The following is a 19,244-nucleotide window of genomic DNA, read 5'->3' as shown; positions in this document are numbered from 1 at the left end:
TACGTCCTTCTAAAACATCTTATACGTCCTCACCACATGTAGCCATTCCCACAAACACATCACCAAAACCACCAACACTCCTCTCTCACACACATTACAATCCAACACCAAAATCAAAGATTTTCTTAAATAAATTAAATACTAATACATGCAACCCAAATAACTTGATCTCCTCTCATAATATTACTGCTCCAAATTAAAGAAACAAACAAGAATAATATTATGTACCCCGACGGAAGATCGAAAATGAGTTCGAAAACCGTGGTGTAAGATCTCCTCCAAAGAACCCTAAGACTATGCCTGCTCCTCCATCTCCCAAAGCCTTCTCTCAATATTCTATCAAAATATAATCCCAGCATGTTGTGAGTATCTTCTTGAGAGTAACTTTATCAAACCACCCAAAAGTCACAAAACCATTACTTCTAGACGATTGATTACCTAAAGTGCTTAATTACGGTACACCACTAATTACTAAAATTAATTAGACTTGCACCCTCAAATCCTTAATAATGACAATTATACCTCATATGTGCACAAAATAGAAAAATATGATAGTTCTATAAATGCCGAATTTTAAGCAAAAATAATTATTTGGAAAAAGAAAAGGTTTGTCGTAACATCCTCCCAACACTAACCAATATATCAATTCCTCTAAGACATACAAAAATCCATAAATATCTAACAAACCCAGTGCTCATCCCTCTCTTGAACTAAAGCATCAACAAACCATCCCATTGATATCCCTTCTTCGAATAAATAAATATTTTTTTTTCAATGACTTCTAATCTTATAACGGAATTCAAAACACAACGCAACACAAACTCACATTTGTCGTCAATACTCCTTTACTTCAACGACCACTAAACATAGGCTACTTATTTCAACACCAAATTAGTACTCCAACAAGAATGGCAAATCGAGACAAATGCCTATCTCGAAAGTTGGGTTGCTTACTATCTGATACCCTTATGTTGGCCAAATACTATATATGTTCAAAGGAATTTCTCTATCTCTTCATCATATAACAATGAATCCTTCTAACCAACGCAAATCACCCCAAAACTAAATAGAAGTTTTTTTCATTTCGACAACCAAGGACTAGAAATATGTCCACAAAGAAATAACTGTGCATATATTAACATAAGGAACTCAATCCAAGATAATAATAAAAAAAGTATAGACCAAAAGAATCCTAGTCTACAATTAGCCAAAGCTCTGATGATTACACAGCAATAATATATACTCCGCTCAAGTACGAATACCAAATCTCCACCGTTAAAGCCTTTACACTTCATATATTTTTCTAATTGTCCCTTATTTTTTGCATGCTACACAATAATTTTTGCGAAATCTCAAATCCACTGCCCTAGTTACGATAAACAAATCATGACTCCAATATAGGGTTAATACTGAGTAAGCCTTGCAAATCCATTTATCTACCAGTGTCATACAAAAAGAGTAGTGCAGCCACAATTCTTGAAGTCAAGTGACTTTACTACATCAAGATGCATAGAGGTTCCATGTTAATTTTCTAACTATTAGAATGTCTCTTCTACATACAACTCAATATAAATTCTAAAAGTTCAAATACAACATCCTTCGAAAGTTTTTTTTTTTTTTAAAGTTCATATACGTCCTCCTAAAACTTCATAAACGTCATCACCACGTATAGCCATGCATACAAACACATCACCAAAACCACCAACACTCCTCTCTCTCTCTCTCTCTCTCTCTCACGCATTACAATCCTACACCAAAATCACAAATTTTTCTAAATAAATTAAATACTAATGCATGCAACACAAATAACTTGATCTCCTTTAATAATGTTACTACTCCAAAGTAAAGAAACAAACAAGAATAATATTACATACCCCGACGGAAGATCGAAAACGAGTTCGAAAACCATGGTTTAAGATTGGCTCCAAAGAACCCTAAGACTATGCCTGCTGCTCCATCTCCCAAAGCATCCTCCCCATCACAAACCACTACATTGATATCCCTTCTCCGAAAAAATAATTATTATTTTTCAATGATTTCTGATCTTATAACTTAATTCAAAACACAACACTACACAAACTTACATTTGTCATCAATACTCCTTTACTTCAAGGATCACTAAACATAGGTTACTTATTTCAACACCAAACTAGTACTCCAACATGAATGGCTAAACGAGACAAATAACTATCTCGAAAAATGGGTTGCTTCCTATCTGATACCCTTATGTGTGCCAAATACCATATATGTTCAAAGCAATTTCTCTATCTCTTCATCATATAAAAATGAATCCTCCTAAGCAACTCAAATCATCCCGGAACTAAATTGAAGTTTTTTTATTTTTTATTTTTTCGACAGCTAAGGATTAGAAGTATGTCCACAAAGAAATCACTGTGCATTTTTGTTAACATAAGGAACTCACTCCAAGAAAAAAAGTATAGACCAAAAGAATCCTAGTCTACAATTACCCCAAGCCCTGATGATTAGACAGCAATAATATATACTCCGCTCAGGTATGAATACCAAATCTCCACCGCTAAAGCCCTTACACTTCATATCTTTATATAATTGTCCATTATTTTCCACATACTACACTTACAACACAATAGTTTGAGCGAAATCTCAAATCCACTGCCCTAGTTACCATAAACAAAAGACGACTCCAATATAGGGTTAATACTGAGTAACCTTGCAAATTATATTCTATGCTAGTGTCATACAAAAAGAGAAGTGCGGCCACAATTCTTGAAGTCAAATTACTTTACTACATCCAGATGCATAGAGGTTCAATGTCCATTTCATAACTATTAAACTGTCTCTTCTACATGCGACTCCATATAAATTCTAAAAGTTCATATAAGTCCTTTCAATTCCCCTGAGACATACAAAAATCCACATATCAAACTAACCCATTGCCCATCCCTCTCTTGAACTAAAGCATCAATAAACCACCACATTGATATCCCTTCGCCGAGAAAATAAAATATTTGTTTTCAATGACTTCCAATCATATAACGGAATTGAAAATACAACACTAGACAAACTCACCGTTGTCGTCAATACTCCTTTACTTCAAGGATCACTATACATAGGCTACTTATTTGAACACCAAACTAATACTCCAACAGGAATGGCTAAACGAGACAAATAACAATCTCGAAAGTTCATTTTCTTATTATCTGATACCCTTATGTTTGCCGAATACTATATAAGTTCATAGCAACTTCTCTATCTCTTCATCATATAACAATGAATCCTTCTAACCAACGCAAATCACCCCAGAACTAAGTTGAAGTTTTTTTTTTCGACAACCAAGGATTAGAACCATGAACATAAAGAAATCACTGAGCATCTATGTCAGTAAAAGGAACTCACTCCAAGATAAAAAAGTAAAGATCAAAAGAATCCTAGTCCATAATTAGCCCAAGCTCTGATGATTAGATAACAATAATATATACCCCGCTCAGGTACGAATACCAAATCTCCACCTCTGAAGCCCTTACACTTCATATCTTTTGATAATTGTCCCTTATTTTTCTCATACTACACTTGCAACACAATAATTTGAGCAAAATCTCAAATCCACTGCCCTATTTACGATAAGCAAATGACGACTCCAATATAGGGCAAATATTGAGTAAGCCTTGCAAATCCAATTCTCTTCAGTGTCATACAAAAAGAGGTAGGGCGGCCACAATTCTTAAAGTCAAATTAGTTTACTACATCATGATGCATAGAGGTTCCATGTCCATTTTCTAACTATTAGACTTTCTCTTCTACATACGACTCCACATAAATTCTAAAATTTCATATACGTCCTTCCAAAGTGTTTTTTTTTTTTAAAGTTCATATACGTCCTCCTTCTAAAACATATTATACGTCCTCACCACATATAGCCATTCACACAAACACATCACAAAAACCACCAACACTCCTCTCTCTCTCTCTCTCTCTCTCTCTCTCTCTCTCTCATTACAATCCAACACCAAAATCACAGATTTTCTTAAATAAATTAAATACTAATATATGCAACCCAAATAACTTGATCTCCTATCATAATGTTACTGCTCCAAATTAAAGAAACAAACAAGAATTATATTACGTACCCCGACGGAAGATCGAATATGAGTTCGAAAATCGTGGTGTAAGATCGGCTCCAAAGAACCCTGAGACAGAACCCTAAGACTATGCCTGCTCCTCCATCTCCCAAAGACTTCTCTTCTCTCAATATTCTATCAAAATATAATCCCAGCATGTTGTGAGTATCTTCTTGAGAGTTACTTTATCAAACCACCCAAAACTCACAAAACCATTACTTCAAGAAGATTGAATACCTAAAGTGCTTAATTACGGTACACCACTAATTACTAAAATTATTAGACTTGCACCCTCAAATCCTTAATAATTATTTGGAAAAACAAAAGGTTTGGCGTAGCAGCCTCCCAACACTAACCAACATATAAATTCCTCTAAGACATACAAAAATCCACATATATTTAACAAACCTAGTGCTCATCCCTCTCTTGAACTAAAGCATCAAAAAACCACCCCATTGATATCCCTTCTCTGAATAATAATTTTTTTTTTCAATGACTTCTAATCTTATAACGGAATTCAAAACACAACACAACACAAACTCACATTTGTCGTCAATACTCCTTTGCTTCAAGGATCACTAAACATAGGCTACTTATTTCAACACCAAACTAGTACTCCAACATGAATGGCTAAACAAGACAAATGCCTATCTCGAAAGTTGGGTTGCTTACTATCTGATACCCTTATGTTTGCCAAATACTATATATGTTCAAAGCAATTTCTCTATCTCTTCATCATATAACAATGAATCCTCCTAACCAACGAAAATCACCCCAGAACTAAATAGAAGTTTTTTGTTTCGACAACCAAGGATTAGAAGTATGTCCACAAAGAAATAACTGTGCATATATGTTAACATAAGGAACTCAATCCAAGATTAAAAAAAAAAAAAGTATAGACCAAAAGAATCCTCGTCTACAATTAGCCAAAGCTCTATTGATTACACAGCAATAATATATACTCTGCTCAAGTACGAATACCAAATTCCACCACTAAAGCCCTTACACTTCATATCTATTTATTATTGTCCTTTATTTTTCGCATACTACACTTACTACACAATAATTTTTGCGAAATCTCAAATCCACTGCCCTAGTTACAATAAACAAATCACGACTCCAATATAGGGCTAATACTGAGTAAGCCTTGCAAATCCATTTCTCTTCCAGTGTCATACAAAAAGAGTAGTGCGGCCACAATTCTTGAAGTCAAATTACTTTACTACATCCAGATGCATAGAGGTTACATGTTCATTTTCTAACTATTAGACTGTCTCTTCTACATACGACTCAATATAAATTCTAAAAGCTCATATAAAACATCCTTCCACAGTTATTTATTTTTATTTTTTTTAAAAGTTCATATGTGTCCACCTTCTAAAACTTCATATACGTCCTCACCACGTATAGCCATGCATACAAACACATCACCAAAACCACCAACACTGCTCTCTCTCTCTCTCATGCATTACAATCCTACACCAAAATCACAGATTTTTCTAAATAAATTAAATACTAATGCATGCAACCCAAATAACTTGATCTCCTCTAATAATGTTACTACTCCAAAGTAAAGAAACAAACAAGAATAATATTAAGTACCCCGACGGAAGATCGAAAACAAGTTCGAAAACCGTGGTTTAAGATCGGGTTTCAAAGAACCCTAAGACTATGCCTACTGCTCCATCTCCCAAAGCCTCCTCTCCATCAACAAACCACTACATTGATATCTCTTCTCCGAAAAAATTATTATTATTTTTCAATGATTTCCGATCTCATAACTTAATTCAAAACACAACACTACACAAACTCACCTTTGTCCTCAATACTCCTTTACTTCAAGGAATCACTGATCATAGGCTACTTATTTCAACACCAAACTAGTACTCCAACATGAATGGCTAAACGAGACAAATGCCTATCTCGAAAAATGGGATGCTTACTATCTGATACCCTTATGTTTGCCAAATACCATATACGTTCAAAGCAATTTCTCTATCTCTTCATCATATAACAATGAATCCTCGTAACCAACACAAATCATCCCGGAACTAAATTGAAGTTTTTTTTTTTCAATAGCTAAGGATTAGAAGTATGTCCACAAAGAAATCACTGCGCATTTTTGTTAACATAAGGAACTCACTCAAAGATAATAAAATTAAAGACCAAAAGAATCCTAGTCTACAATTAGCCCAAGCTCTGATGACAAGGTAGCAATAATATATACTCCGCTCAAGTACGAAAACAAAATTTCCGCCGCTAACGCCCTTACACTTCATATCTTTTGATAGTTCTCTAATTTTTCCCATACTATACTTGCAACACAATAATTTGAGCAAAATCTCAAATTCATTGCACTAGTTACCATAAACAAATGATGTCTCCAATATAGTGCTAATACTGAGTAACTATTGCAAATCCAATTCTCTGCCAGTGTCATACAAAATGAGTAAGGCGGCCACAATTCTTGAAGTCAAATTACTTTACTACATCCTGATGCATAGATGTTTCATGTCCATTTTCTAACTATTAGACTGTCTCTTCTACATAAAACTCCATATAAATTCTACAAGTTCATATACGTCCTCACCACGTACAGCCATGCATACACACACATCACCAAAATCACCAACACTCTCTCTCTCTCTCTCTCTCTCTCTCACACACACACACACACACACACTAGAATCCTACACCAAAATCAGAGATTTTTCCAAATAAATTAAATATACTTCTACATGCAACCCAAATAACTTGATCCACTCTAATAATGTTATTGCTCCACAGTAAGATACAAACAAAAATAATATTACGTACCCTGACCGAAGATCGACAACGAGTTTGAAACTGTGGTGTAAGATCGGCTCCAAAGAACCCTAAGACTATGGCTGCTGCTCCATCTCCCAAGCCTCCTCTCAATATTCTATCAAAATATAACCCCAGTATGTTGTGAATATCTCCTTGAGAGTAACTTTATTAAACCACCCATAACTCACAAAACCCTTACTTCTAGCCGATTGATTACCTAAAGTGCTTAATTACGGTACACCACTAATTACTAAAATTAATTAGACTTACACCCTCAAATCCTTAATAATGATGACAATTATACCTCTAATGTGCACAAAATAGTAAAATAGGATAGTACTATAAATGCCGAATTTTTAGGAAAAATAATTATTTGGGAAAAGAAAAGCTATGGCATAATATTCTCCCAACACTAACCAATATATCAATTCCCCTAAGACATACAAAAATCCACATATATCAAACCAACCCAGTGCTCATCCCTCTCTTGAACTAAAGCATCATCAAACCACCACATTGATATCCCTTCTCCGAAAAAATATATATATTTTTTTCAATGACTTCCAATGTTACAACGGAATTCAAAACACAACGCTACACAAACTCACCTTTGTCGTCAATACTTCTTTACTTCAAGGATCACTAAACATAGGCTACTTATTTCAACACCAAACTAGTACTCCAACATGAATGGCTAAACAAGACAAATGCCTGTCTCGAAAATTGGATTGCTTACTATTTGATACCCTTATGTTTGCTAAATACTATATATGTTCAAAGCAATTTCTCTATCTCTTCATCATATAACAATGAATCCTCGTAACCAACGCAAATCACCCCAGATCTAAATTTCAGTTTTTTTTTTCGACAATTAAGAATTAGAAGTATGTCCACAAAGATATCACTGCGCATATATGTTAACATAAGGAACTCACTCCAAGATAAAAAAAAAAGTATAGACCAAAAGAATCCTAGTCTAAAATTAGCCTGATGATTAGACAGCAATAATATATACTCCGCTCAGGTACGAACACCAAATCTCCACCGCTAAAGCCCTTACACTTCATATCTTTTGATAATTGTCCATTATTTTTCACATACTACACTTACAACACAATAATTTGATCTCAAATCCACTGCCCTAGTTACCATAAACAAATGACGACTCCAATATAGGGCTAATACTAAGTAAGCCTTGCATATCCAATTCTCTGCCAATGTCATACAAAGAGAGTAGTGCAGCCACAAATCTTGGAAGTCAAATTACTTTACTACATCCTAATGCATAGAGGTTCCATGTCCATTTTCTAACTATTAGACTGTCTCTTCTACATACGACTCCATATAAATTCTAAAAGTTCATATACGTCCTCCTTCCAAAGTTTTTTTTTCTTTTTTCTGGAACATCTTACTCCGACCTATAACAATAACAATCAGCAAATTCACAAAAAATTACCTCAAATTATAATCCAACTTCACCCAAGAATTGCACATTCAAAATAGAAAAGAAGATAATCAACCAAGTCATTAATCGAATTTACAATTAGCTAAGTCATGGAAAGAATAACAACAAATCCTAGCCCAAACCAAATAAGCCAAGTAATGATGAATAAACTTCTATTACTAACTAATACTATACATCGAGTCTCAAAACCCCAAATCTAACTTATTTAACACCTGATATACCAATGATGCAAATAAAAGAATAAACATTTACCAAATTCCAACTACAAATCCGAGTCCGCTTAGCCACCTAAAGAGATGACAAAGTTATTGGCGATCATCATATAAACATGGACACCCTTATCAATTACTAAACTTCAGTATGGTTGTGAAAAGTAGTGCATTCCAAAAGAAAAGTCCATAGTACAATATCCCAATAAATAGCAATAGTCAAGACCAACTATTCCCTCAACAACTTAGGGCCTAAACCCACGCATCGAAGCATTAAAAATAATTTTATAGAATCTTGGGCACTACAAATTCCATCCATTATCACTGCAAAATCAGGTGTCCAAATCATCAAAAGAAGTAAATGATCCCAAAACCACCCATAATCAAGATCAGTATTAATCCATATTCACTTGAACGTCACAGTAGCAAGTTTCATCTCATAAGTTTATCCCGACACAATCTTCTATATACAAACTACCCATAATCACAAGATAGTAACGCTAGCTCATTAGTACATCAAATTCCATAATCGACACCTAAACATTCCATGGCTTCATGCAAGTGTCTTATGAGCAAAATATACCCTAACAATCCACTTCCATATAGCCCAAACAATCCACACATTCTCATGAACTTTACATATATTGTCGTAACCTACCAAATGGCCCTAACCATTCTAAAACTAAAACCTCCATTGATCACCAAGTTCTCCAAACCTAAATGGCTGTCATGAGAAAAATTGACCAAAATTGCACAATGATACCAATCAAACCATGGAGTCTCTCCTAAATCCTAGATTTTCTAACATAATACCTTTCAACGACGAAACATAGGATTCCTATCGACTCATGCTACTATTCACCTCCTGATGAACATCCGCAAATCCAAAGAGTATTTCCTAAGATGGTTTAAATCATTTATCTTTTCCAATAAACCAGTAACCAAGTCTGTATTAGGATACTAACAAAAGAAGTCTATAAAAAAGTATAATTACAATTGATCTCACCAAAAGTTACCGCATGCCAATTCAAAGAACAAAATATAAACATTTATGTGTCGTCAATTTCTAAAATTCATAAAAGGGGCACGGGAAAGATCAAAAGTATGTAACATGCTTAACATGGGTTCAAAGCAATGCAACATGAACACAGAACACGATACTAACATGTACATAACGAACCATACGAAATCACTAACTTTTTCAAATATAATACTACCTAGAGCAACTTAGATCTACCCGAAACGTAATTAACTATTGTACCCTTAAAACTAAATCAACTCAAGTCTCCAGTCAACTACCAAACCTAAAACTCTTATCTCCAAGTCCTTCAAGAAGTCCTCCAAGTAGTTTGATCCCTAATTGCAAGAACCTCCTATGTGGGTGGCGAATCCACCTCGAAACCTCGCCTCCGCGCTCATTCCTAGGAACCTCACTCCCATTGAGAAAGGAACCCACTCTCAACTAGGATAGAATTTCCAAGGCATATATATCCCATAAGAAACAAAAATAAAAAGACACCAAGCAAGAGAAAAGACAAAGTGATGATACTATATTATAAAAATATTAACTTAAATTTGCTCAATTACTTAATATAACCATAATATATTACTTAGTCACTAAGACAATCTTTGCAATTGACATGAATGACACATACTAATATTTCCTTGCGTACATATTTTCATGTATTATTCTTCAATGCTCCCCGTCCCGAAAGAGGAGCTCCGATAATCCTCCGCCCCCGCTTAGTGCAACTATGATAGAGAACAGCTGGAATCACATATTAAAATCATAAATATTTTTATGTTTTGCAATTTAAGTGGTAGAATAAAATTTCTTTTTGACATTTAACTATGTTAAAATACATTAAAATATTTATAACTTTAATAATATTTCATATATGCTCCTGATGACGCTCCCACACTTCTATGATCATCCATTCCCTCGCCCCCGCTCTCAGTTTTCGTTCCTGCTCCTGTTTCGTGCAACTAAGGTTTGATCCACGTACCAAAAACCACTTCCAAGTGCCAAAACCTCATGTTCCTATTCAAAACATCTAACCAACAACACTAGATTTATACTGTACTATAAAACTAGATTCTTTGCGTATACTATATACAAGCAGAAGTCAAACACACACGCCACCCCAACTCACCACATACAATCATGCATACACACACATCACCAAAACCACCAACACTCCACCGTCTCTTTATACTCTACAATAAAATTAGATAATCACACACACCACCCCAACTCACCGTGTACAGCCATGCATACACACACATCACCAAAACCACCAACACTCCTCTCTCTCTCTCTCTCGCTCTCTCTCATTACCATCCTACACCAAAATCACATATTTTCCCAAGTAAACTAAATACCAAAACATGCAACCCAATAACTTGATCCCCTATAATAATGTTACTACTCCAAAGTAAGGAAACAAACAAGAATAATATTATGTACACTGACGCAAGATCGAGAACAAGTTCAAAAACCGTGGTGTAAGATCGGCTCCAAAGAACCCTAAGACTGTGGTTGTTGCTCTCTCCCCCAAAGCCTCCTCTCAATATTCTATCAAAATATAACCCTAGTAGTTTGTGAATATCTCCTTGAGAGTAACTTTATAAAACTCCCCATAACTCACAAAACACTTACTTCTAGCCGACTGATTACATAAAGTGCTTAATTATGGCACACCACTAATTACTAAAACTAATTAGACTTATAACCTCAAATCCATAATAATGACAATTATACTTCTAATGTGCACAAAATAGTTAAATAGGACCATACTATAAATGCCGAATTTTTAGAAACAATAATTATTTGAAAAAAGAAAAGGTAGGGCATAACATAACTTGCTTTAGAAGGGCCTCAGAGCACATTGAGAGATCACCTTTAAGTTTGTGCCAGCTTCCGTATTGTCTCCAAATCTCAGATCCTCCATCACTTCGAATCTCCTATATCGGAGCAAAAATCCAATTGCGAATCTTTATAAATGACAACATTTGCATAGGCATCTAGGCTTTAAAGACTTGTTTCATTCTGTAATTTTTTTTATGGCCCACTGGGCATCGATTGCTCTTACCTCAATCATCTATTGAAGTTAAAGATCTTGTTTATTTAAAGGCCCAAAACCATAGATGTAGATGTTTTTACAGCTACAATATTTTACATGCCTACTTTAAGACTACTATAGTTAACCAGAGGTGGCATTTCCAACCCAAACCCGTCACCTCAACCAAACCCACCCTGACTGAATGGGGTTTGATTCCATGATTACACTATGGCACGGGGGTTCACCAATAACAACCCGCACGTAGATGTATTGATTGTCAAACGTCAATGGGCTAAAATATTGAACTTACCCGCCAGTCACGTAGCATATTCATGCAAGAAAGACATTATCACTTTTATTACAAGACTCGAAATTGTAAATTAAATGACTTTACATCCTTTATGTGGCAATAAAATCCAATCTACTTAAGAAATAAATGGGCAAAACCTAATTATTTGACACACAACCCACATATGAGATAACCTAAAAGGCTTGATAGGTTTTCTAGACTAGACCCCGCCAAATTGAACCCAACCTAACCTGCCTCAGCCAAGTTGGGTTAGTTTACCACGTAAACAATTTCGATCCACCCAATCCTCCAAACCCAGCACACACACACACTTTTACAAGTTGCTTCTCTACATAAATTCATTAATATATGTGAAGAATACACGTAGGTATGTATATCATGCAATAAGAAAAACCCAAGAGTAGCGTAAAATTTATTAGATTAAGGAGAGATGAGAAAAGAAACTGAAGGAATATGAACATATTAAAAAAAAAATTGGCCACCTGTCATAAAATTTTCCCAAGCAACTCCACCAAAGGATCAGTTTCTTGTGTTTTAACCACTTCTGGATCAGTCGACCCATTAGCACAACCGATGTAAGAATTAACGGAAAGGGTTTGGTTGGCATCCTTATCGTCATTTGTGCTAACATGCAATTGAGAATGGCTAGTTTAGGCCCGCCCTTCAATCTCTAGCATCATCCTCTCTAAGAACTGTGCATCGGTTCTGTTATTGCTAATTATGTCTAACACCAGCTTTGTCGCTTCCAGTGCCTGCCACATTAAATCACAGATACCTTCATATAGAATCAAGAATTCTCATCAATTTCCACACAAGACGAATGCAGTACCCAAGAAGTCAGATCACTAAGTCAATGTGAATCATTTACACAAGGAACAGACCCAAACAATATGAAGTAGTTGGTGTAACTCATGCACATAGTACTACAGCATACCGACTAAGCATTCTATACATGATAGGTATGGTGGGCCAGGATGAATTATCTTATTTGATTATGGATAAAAAAAAAAAAAAAAACTTAGATGAAATGTTCTGACCTTGCCCACTTCAAGTAAAGTACATGGAGGGCAAAGTTTCAGTAGACTGATTCCTTCCCTAGTCATAGATCGTGTCATCAAGCAGAGTTTAGGAACAAGGGGTGTAACTATTGTTTCTGTGTATATTTCCTCAAGTCTCTTGGTCACCTGGGGGATAATGAATGCATCATTACTAGCAGAACTTCATATCCAGGCGCATAACTATAACTATATCTATGACTAGTTTTCTGATAATTAGACACCTCCCACAAGGACAGAATCCAAAAAAAGAATTATAAGCACCTTCACTCTTAAACCGAAGCTAGACCCATCTTTGGTTACAAATGCAAGGTCAAACATATACCTATCTAGTACTCAATGAGGGCTGCCCCTACAGCACAGTTTCGTAGTATATATGATTCTTAACATACCCTTGCTCAAGCAAACACAGAGAAAAAAAGAAAATGATAAATCATGAGTAAACCAACTCGGAGAGAATAAATAAATACAGCACAACCTAGCCAGTTCTATGAACCTGTGAACTGGACAACAAATGTTATTCACATCAAACCCTAAACATCCTATATCAGCATCTGCCTTTCACCTGACACCCTCAATATTTTCATATTTTCTCTAGATGCTTAACATGAAACATGTGCAGAAAGTGAAGGGGCCAAAGATCATCTCTTTCATTTGAAACGGGCAATGCACAGGGATATACTGTGTTTTCCATATGTTTTCATCTTGTCCGTATGTAATTTTTACCGATCAATACAACCCCGCTATCTCTATTCAAATCGTGCACAGAAGAGTGGAATAAAGTATAAAATAAAATAAAAATTAAACGCCGCAACAATTATCCCGCAACCAAACATGCCATATTGTGTACAACCAAAAATAGAGGATTAGGGGAGACCTCGTGTTGGGACGAACAACAGTCCGGATAAAACGAAGAAAGAAGAGGGGCATTGACAGAGACAACAACGAAGCACTTCAAGAGCTTGCAGTAAGCGGACTGTCGATCATTTGGAATTGGCTGTTCTTCAAGGAAAAATAAAATGATATATGAACCATGTTACTTTATCTCAAACATTTGAACATACACCAACATGTCTACAACATTTCAACTATATACACCAAGCTTCATATTTAGATTACATAATCAATGCATGTTCCTTTCAAAAAAAATAAAAAATAAAAAAAGTTCGAATACACATGGCTTGATCATAACATCTAAATACCATGAGTCCCAAGTTCAAGATTACAAATTTCATAGGTAAAGTGCTAAGTTTGACCTTATCGCCTTACAAAAGAATATAGGTTGAATATTTACATCAAAATACTACAAAAAGGAGTCATCAACCATAAATCCTTCCTCTTAAGTCCTTGAATCCTCTTTTGGTCCTGAGATGGTTACAACACATGAGCAAACCCGTAGGAATGCATGCTAAATATATGGATAAGATTAAGTAAGCATGATACTCAAAAAACTACGTAGGTCCCCATTTATAGAGTTATAGTATCCAAAAGATAGATTTCTCATCTTTATTCATGAAAAATAAAGTGTCTGACTGTAGCCATTCTATTCTAAATCAAATCGCCAAAGAAGAACTCACTCATAAGGGCTAAGGAATTTTGAATTAGCTCCAGTGCGAACATATTTTATTATACACCTATTAACGCATCATAGTCCCCAAATGTACACCTTACACATTTCACTAGTTATATACCCTTCTCGATATAAAAAAAACGCATTCCTACATTTCGCTAAAACACAAATCCATGTTAATATTCATTTTCATATCCTGTACCATTTCGATCATTCTCATTATCACTTTTCATTCGTTGTTTCTATCAACAGTTAACTTTCACTATCAAAACACCATTCACAACAAAACTAACATTTTAACAATAACCAAAAGCTCCCAACTCAATATTCAATGGAACACATTCATATCTACTTGATCAATTTGAAAGATACATATTTCCTAAAAATGCCCGATTATGATAACAACATCTATCAACACATGGTGGCAAAAGCCTCATAACTTAAAATTCAAATATCTCTTAACATTTCTCTATGTGCCCTAAAGTCCATTATCCAGGTAAAATATCACACAATGAAGCCAGGTTATCCTTATCAAATACTATTCTATCAACCAGCATTTCATCGAACACAAGATGGGCATAAATATATCCAAACAACTTCTTTGTTTATTTATTGATGCATTATAACCTCCTCTAATCAACACAAACTGTATACAAGTTGAGAGAAAGATTATAATAGTTCATTATAATGGTTCACCAAACACCTCCTCCATCTATGCCATCTTTCCCTCCCTTTGTTCGAGCATTCACATGTAGGCTATCGTGTCCTCAAGAGTTGGAGACACTACTAAGGAAGGCTGGAAAGAGATACTGATGCGGCGACGCCGGGCGGTGGCGGTGGTGGTGGATCCTTTGTTCCAGAGATACCAGTATCTGCGTTTTGGAATTCACCACCCATTTTGATCGGACGTCAAGTAGAGTTAGGTCGGATAAGAGAGGTGGAAGAGAGAGGGATCTAAACCACCGTATCTGAAGTTTCACGTTGGGTTCCTTAAACTATTGTAATTAAGATCAATCATAAACTTGCACATACAATTGTATTCCGTTTTTCTTACCAAGCAAGGCTACCATACACAACCTAAAACGGGCATTCAATATTCCAACCACAAAAGATCGTAGCACCACAAAATAAAATAGTTCTTCTCTAGCACCCACAAAAGTATATAACATATCTGCACAGAAAACCAATAAGTTTTCTCGCCACAAGTCCTTGTACTACACAATGATTCGTAGAATTGATTGGAAAATGTGAACCACAGATTTCACCTCTGTGCACATACAAATATAAATTCAATGTATATGTGAAGTGAAGAGAGAGATGTAGCTGCCCAAAAAGAAGATAAGTCGCAATATCCACATCCCAAAACTCAAAGCTTTGCTCTCCAGCCAAAGAAATAAACACGGGCACTTGGACTAATTAGTCAGTGTACTGTATAGACTACCCAAAAATGAGCATCACACTTCCTTCTAAGTTGCATTCTCTAACTAAACTTCAACCAGTCCAAACTCAATCAATTTAGCTAGTCATAAACGGATCTTTCGGTCATAGTGGTCTCTGTAGATTTTTCTTCTTTACATTTTCTATGGCCAGACAAATTTGTGTGCATTTTTGTTCCTAGCCCAGAAAATGCACTATTTTTTACAAAGGTCTATTTTTGTTCATCCGACATGTGAGATTTAATTCACTTTCTATATGCAGATAATATGTACTACACATTCTTTATATAAAAATGGAGAACATTCCCTGCAGAAAGGAGAAAATGACTTACAACCTGCCACACTGGTTTTCATATGCAGTAAACATTCAACACATGCACATTGTAATTCCTTTAACGTGATATTATTATATGGAGAAGAAGGACGAGAACTCTTACCTTGAGCAATTTGACCCCCTCTTGAAAAGTAAGCCGAAGGCCTTTCTCAAGTACTGTACAACCAATCAATCTCAATAGTCAACACAAACAAGTGTATAGCTATGAAGCATGGATTATAGGATACGAATACGATACGGATACAGCTGCACGAAAAACTCGGAAAAATTAGGATATGGGTATAACCCAAATACATTAGACTACATAAAATGCAAGTATGGTGAGAACCGTTCTGAGCTCTTCGTATGCAAAAGTGTAGTACACAAGTTTACACAGTCACTTGTTGAAATCAAATTTTATGAACACATGTATGCCATAATGAATGTATTAAAAACAATTAAAAATATTGATACAATTTTCATCTTAATATATCTTCCTCTCTCTAAAAAGTGAAGTATTAGACATGAACATTATCTGTATTCCTATTTCCTAACAATTTACTCCAATACTATGTAAGAAGTGCCACATTCTTAATTTCATAAAGTTCAAATACATGACCAAGACCATCCAAAAAGGATCCGATACTTCAATAATCAAAAATAATAATTTTATATAGTAGATGCTTCTGGGATATTCATCCGTGAGTATGGGAGGAGAATCAGTATCCGATACAGATACACTTCCCATATAGAAGTAATTCACGCAAAATACGAGTATACCCACGTGATAGGAAAATTAAAATAATTTATATTAACTTTCTAGCATGCAGGCATATAATAACATCAGTGTCAGCAACACATTGATAATGGTTCACAGACCTTTAAAGGCTCAAATGGATATTGTTTTCCATGGCTTCAAGCTCTTTCTGAAATCTTTCATCCAAACTGTCAAACAGTGCAACAAACAAGCGGTCCACGATGTCCATAACCTGCATGAAAAAGCTAGGCATCTTAACATCACACAGGTTATAACCTTTGTTAATTTGTGATCCTACACTCATAAGCCAACAACTCAATTACCTCAGAATAGTGCCTCCTTGATCTCCATCTCAACATCAAAACCTGTAAACTTGTACAAATGTCTGTGGGTGGGTAAAGGAATCCTTTGCTCTGAAACCATGACCTACCTCAAAAACACGGCCAAAATCACCACAAATTGCCATTTGCTTGTGAGGCTGAGGTGACTGAACTAGACATGCAGGTTGCCCTTTGTAGTCCAGCCTGAACATAGCTGAGCCGCCCTCATTAGAGCCTGCTATCAACTTTGGCGTATGAATCCCCACAAAGCCTTCAGATAGCAAGAACTGCTTGAATATCTGTAGAACAGCATAAACTGAATTACAAACCAGGCTACTAATCACACCATGTGCTCTAGTCTAAGTGTAAAACAACAATGAAAGAAAAAGGCAAATTGGTATGTACAACTGCAACAAAACATGTGTCATACACAGAGTGAAAGACAACAATAATAAAGATGAAAAACTTGTGCCAAAATAGCCTACACTACTACTGCTTGAAATTGATAGCAACCACAATAAGAACACCGAACAATTACAAACGAGAAGGCAATAATGATGTCCAAAAACAACCTAGTTTTGGAAGAAGGCTAGAACAAATCGAACAAAAAGAGTGCATACACAATCATTGTCAACAAATAAACAGTGGATCTAGAAAACCCATGAATGGTCCACTACTGCAGTGAGTTAAATGGTACAGTCAAGCCAACATAAACGATTTGGTAATGCCTACAAAAGTCACGTGTTTATCCCTATATTTCCTTCATATGACTAGTAGTCTTAAAACCTACTAACCGTTGTGTGTTTTTCTCGTGTGGTCAGTGGTCATAAACTACAAGGAAGTAGGAACAACTTCTTTACTTCCATCTCATCAAGAAAACATGGTCCTTTTATTTCGAATCAAAGCAATAGGCACATTCTTTTATCTATAAGATTGATCCAACTCTTTCAATGAGAGCAACATTAGTTCGACGCAACAAATACTTATTGGATCTAGTACGTAATCTTTGATCAATATTAGACCGAGGCAACATCAATTCCAAGTAACAAGTACATTTCGGATCCGGTACGAAAACTTTTATACATATAAAACCGACATAACATTGAATCCACATGCTCCAAAACCATTCAAGGCAATAAATATTTCACAATACTGGACTTATTCGATGAATTGGAACTTTCTATTGAATCAGAGCAAAATATATTTTGGACCCATCAAAGATTCTTGATCTTACAACATTTTGACAATTTTTGTTCTCCGTAGCTAGTAGCCCTCTATTAGGAATCACTTTTTCAACGACCAGTAACCTTCTAACCTTCTACTAGGAGCTACATATTGTTGTCGGTAGTCTCGTTAAATTACTGGCTCCAACTTTTTCCTAATTTCATTATCTCAAATGCACACTTTCAAAATTCTAATTACTCAGTAATCAGTAGTCTTTACACCTACGACAAATCACAATTTTTCATTCACATGACTAGTAGTCTATACACCTACTAAGCATCACGTGTTTATCACTCTATTTACTTCACATGACTAGTAGCCTTAAAACCTATTAACCGTCACCCGTCATGTGTTTTTCTCGTGTGGTCAGTAGTCATAAAATACAAGGAAGTAGGGACAACTTCTTTATTTCCATCTCATAAAGAAAACATGGTCCTTTTATTTCAAACCGAACAACAGGAAAAATTTTGGATCTTTAAAATTGATCCAACTCTTTCAATGGGAGCAACATTAATTGGAGGAAACAAGTTCTTATTGGATCTAGTACGTAACTTTGATTCATATTAGACCAAGGCACCATCGATTCGAGGCTACAAGTATGTTTCAAATCTAGTACGT

General features: G+C 35.4%; 1 protein-coding gene and 1 long non-coding RNA gene across 2 annotated transcripts in view; one reads left to right on the top strand and one right to left on the bottom strand.

Moving 5' to 3' along the window:
• LOC131333134 (eukaryotic initiation factor 4A-3-like) overlaps positions 1 to 19,244 on the bottom strand; it is a 38,477-nt gene that overhangs the window by 10,515 nt on the left and 8,718 nt on the right. Inside the window, exons 7-12 of the mRNA XM_058367489.1 lie at positions 17,406 to 17,701; positions 17,205 to 17,314; positions 16,450 to 16,592; positions 13,884 to 14,003; positions 12,434 to 12,703; positions 11,480 to 11,543 (exon numbers count right to left, since the gene is read on the bottom strand). Coding sequence (XP_058223472.1) covers positions 17,441 to 17,701 — 261 coding nt within the window. The 3' untranslated portion in view covers positions 11,480 to 11,543; positions 12,434 to 12,703; positions 13,884 to 14,003; ... (1 more) ...; positions 17,205 to 17,314; positions 17,406 to 17,440. The remainder of the gene's footprint in view (positions 1 to 11,479; positions 11,544 to 12,433; positions 12,704 to 13,883; positions 14,004 to 16,449; positions 16,593 to 17,204; positions 17,315 to 17,405; positions 17,702 to 19,244) is intronic.
• Positions 9,667 to 10,943, top strand: LOC131333136 (uncharacterized). Its single transcript, XR_009201726.1, has 2 exons — positions 9,667 to 9,914; positions 10,571 to 10,943. It is a non-coding gene; the product is annotated as an uncharacterized LOC131333136 (long non-coding RNA).

This window comes from Rhododendron vialii, chromosome 7a (genome assembly GCF_030253575.1).
Source record: "Rhododendron vialii isolate Sample 1 chromosome 7a, ASM3025357v1".
In the NCBI taxonomy this organism is placed as follows: Eukaryota; Viridiplantae; Streptophyta; class Magnoliopsida; order Ericales; family Ericaceae; genus Rhododendron; species Rhododendron vialii.
The sequence above is the reverse complement of the archived record's forward strand: the minus strand, read 5'-3'. Positions and strand labels throughout refer to the sequence as shown.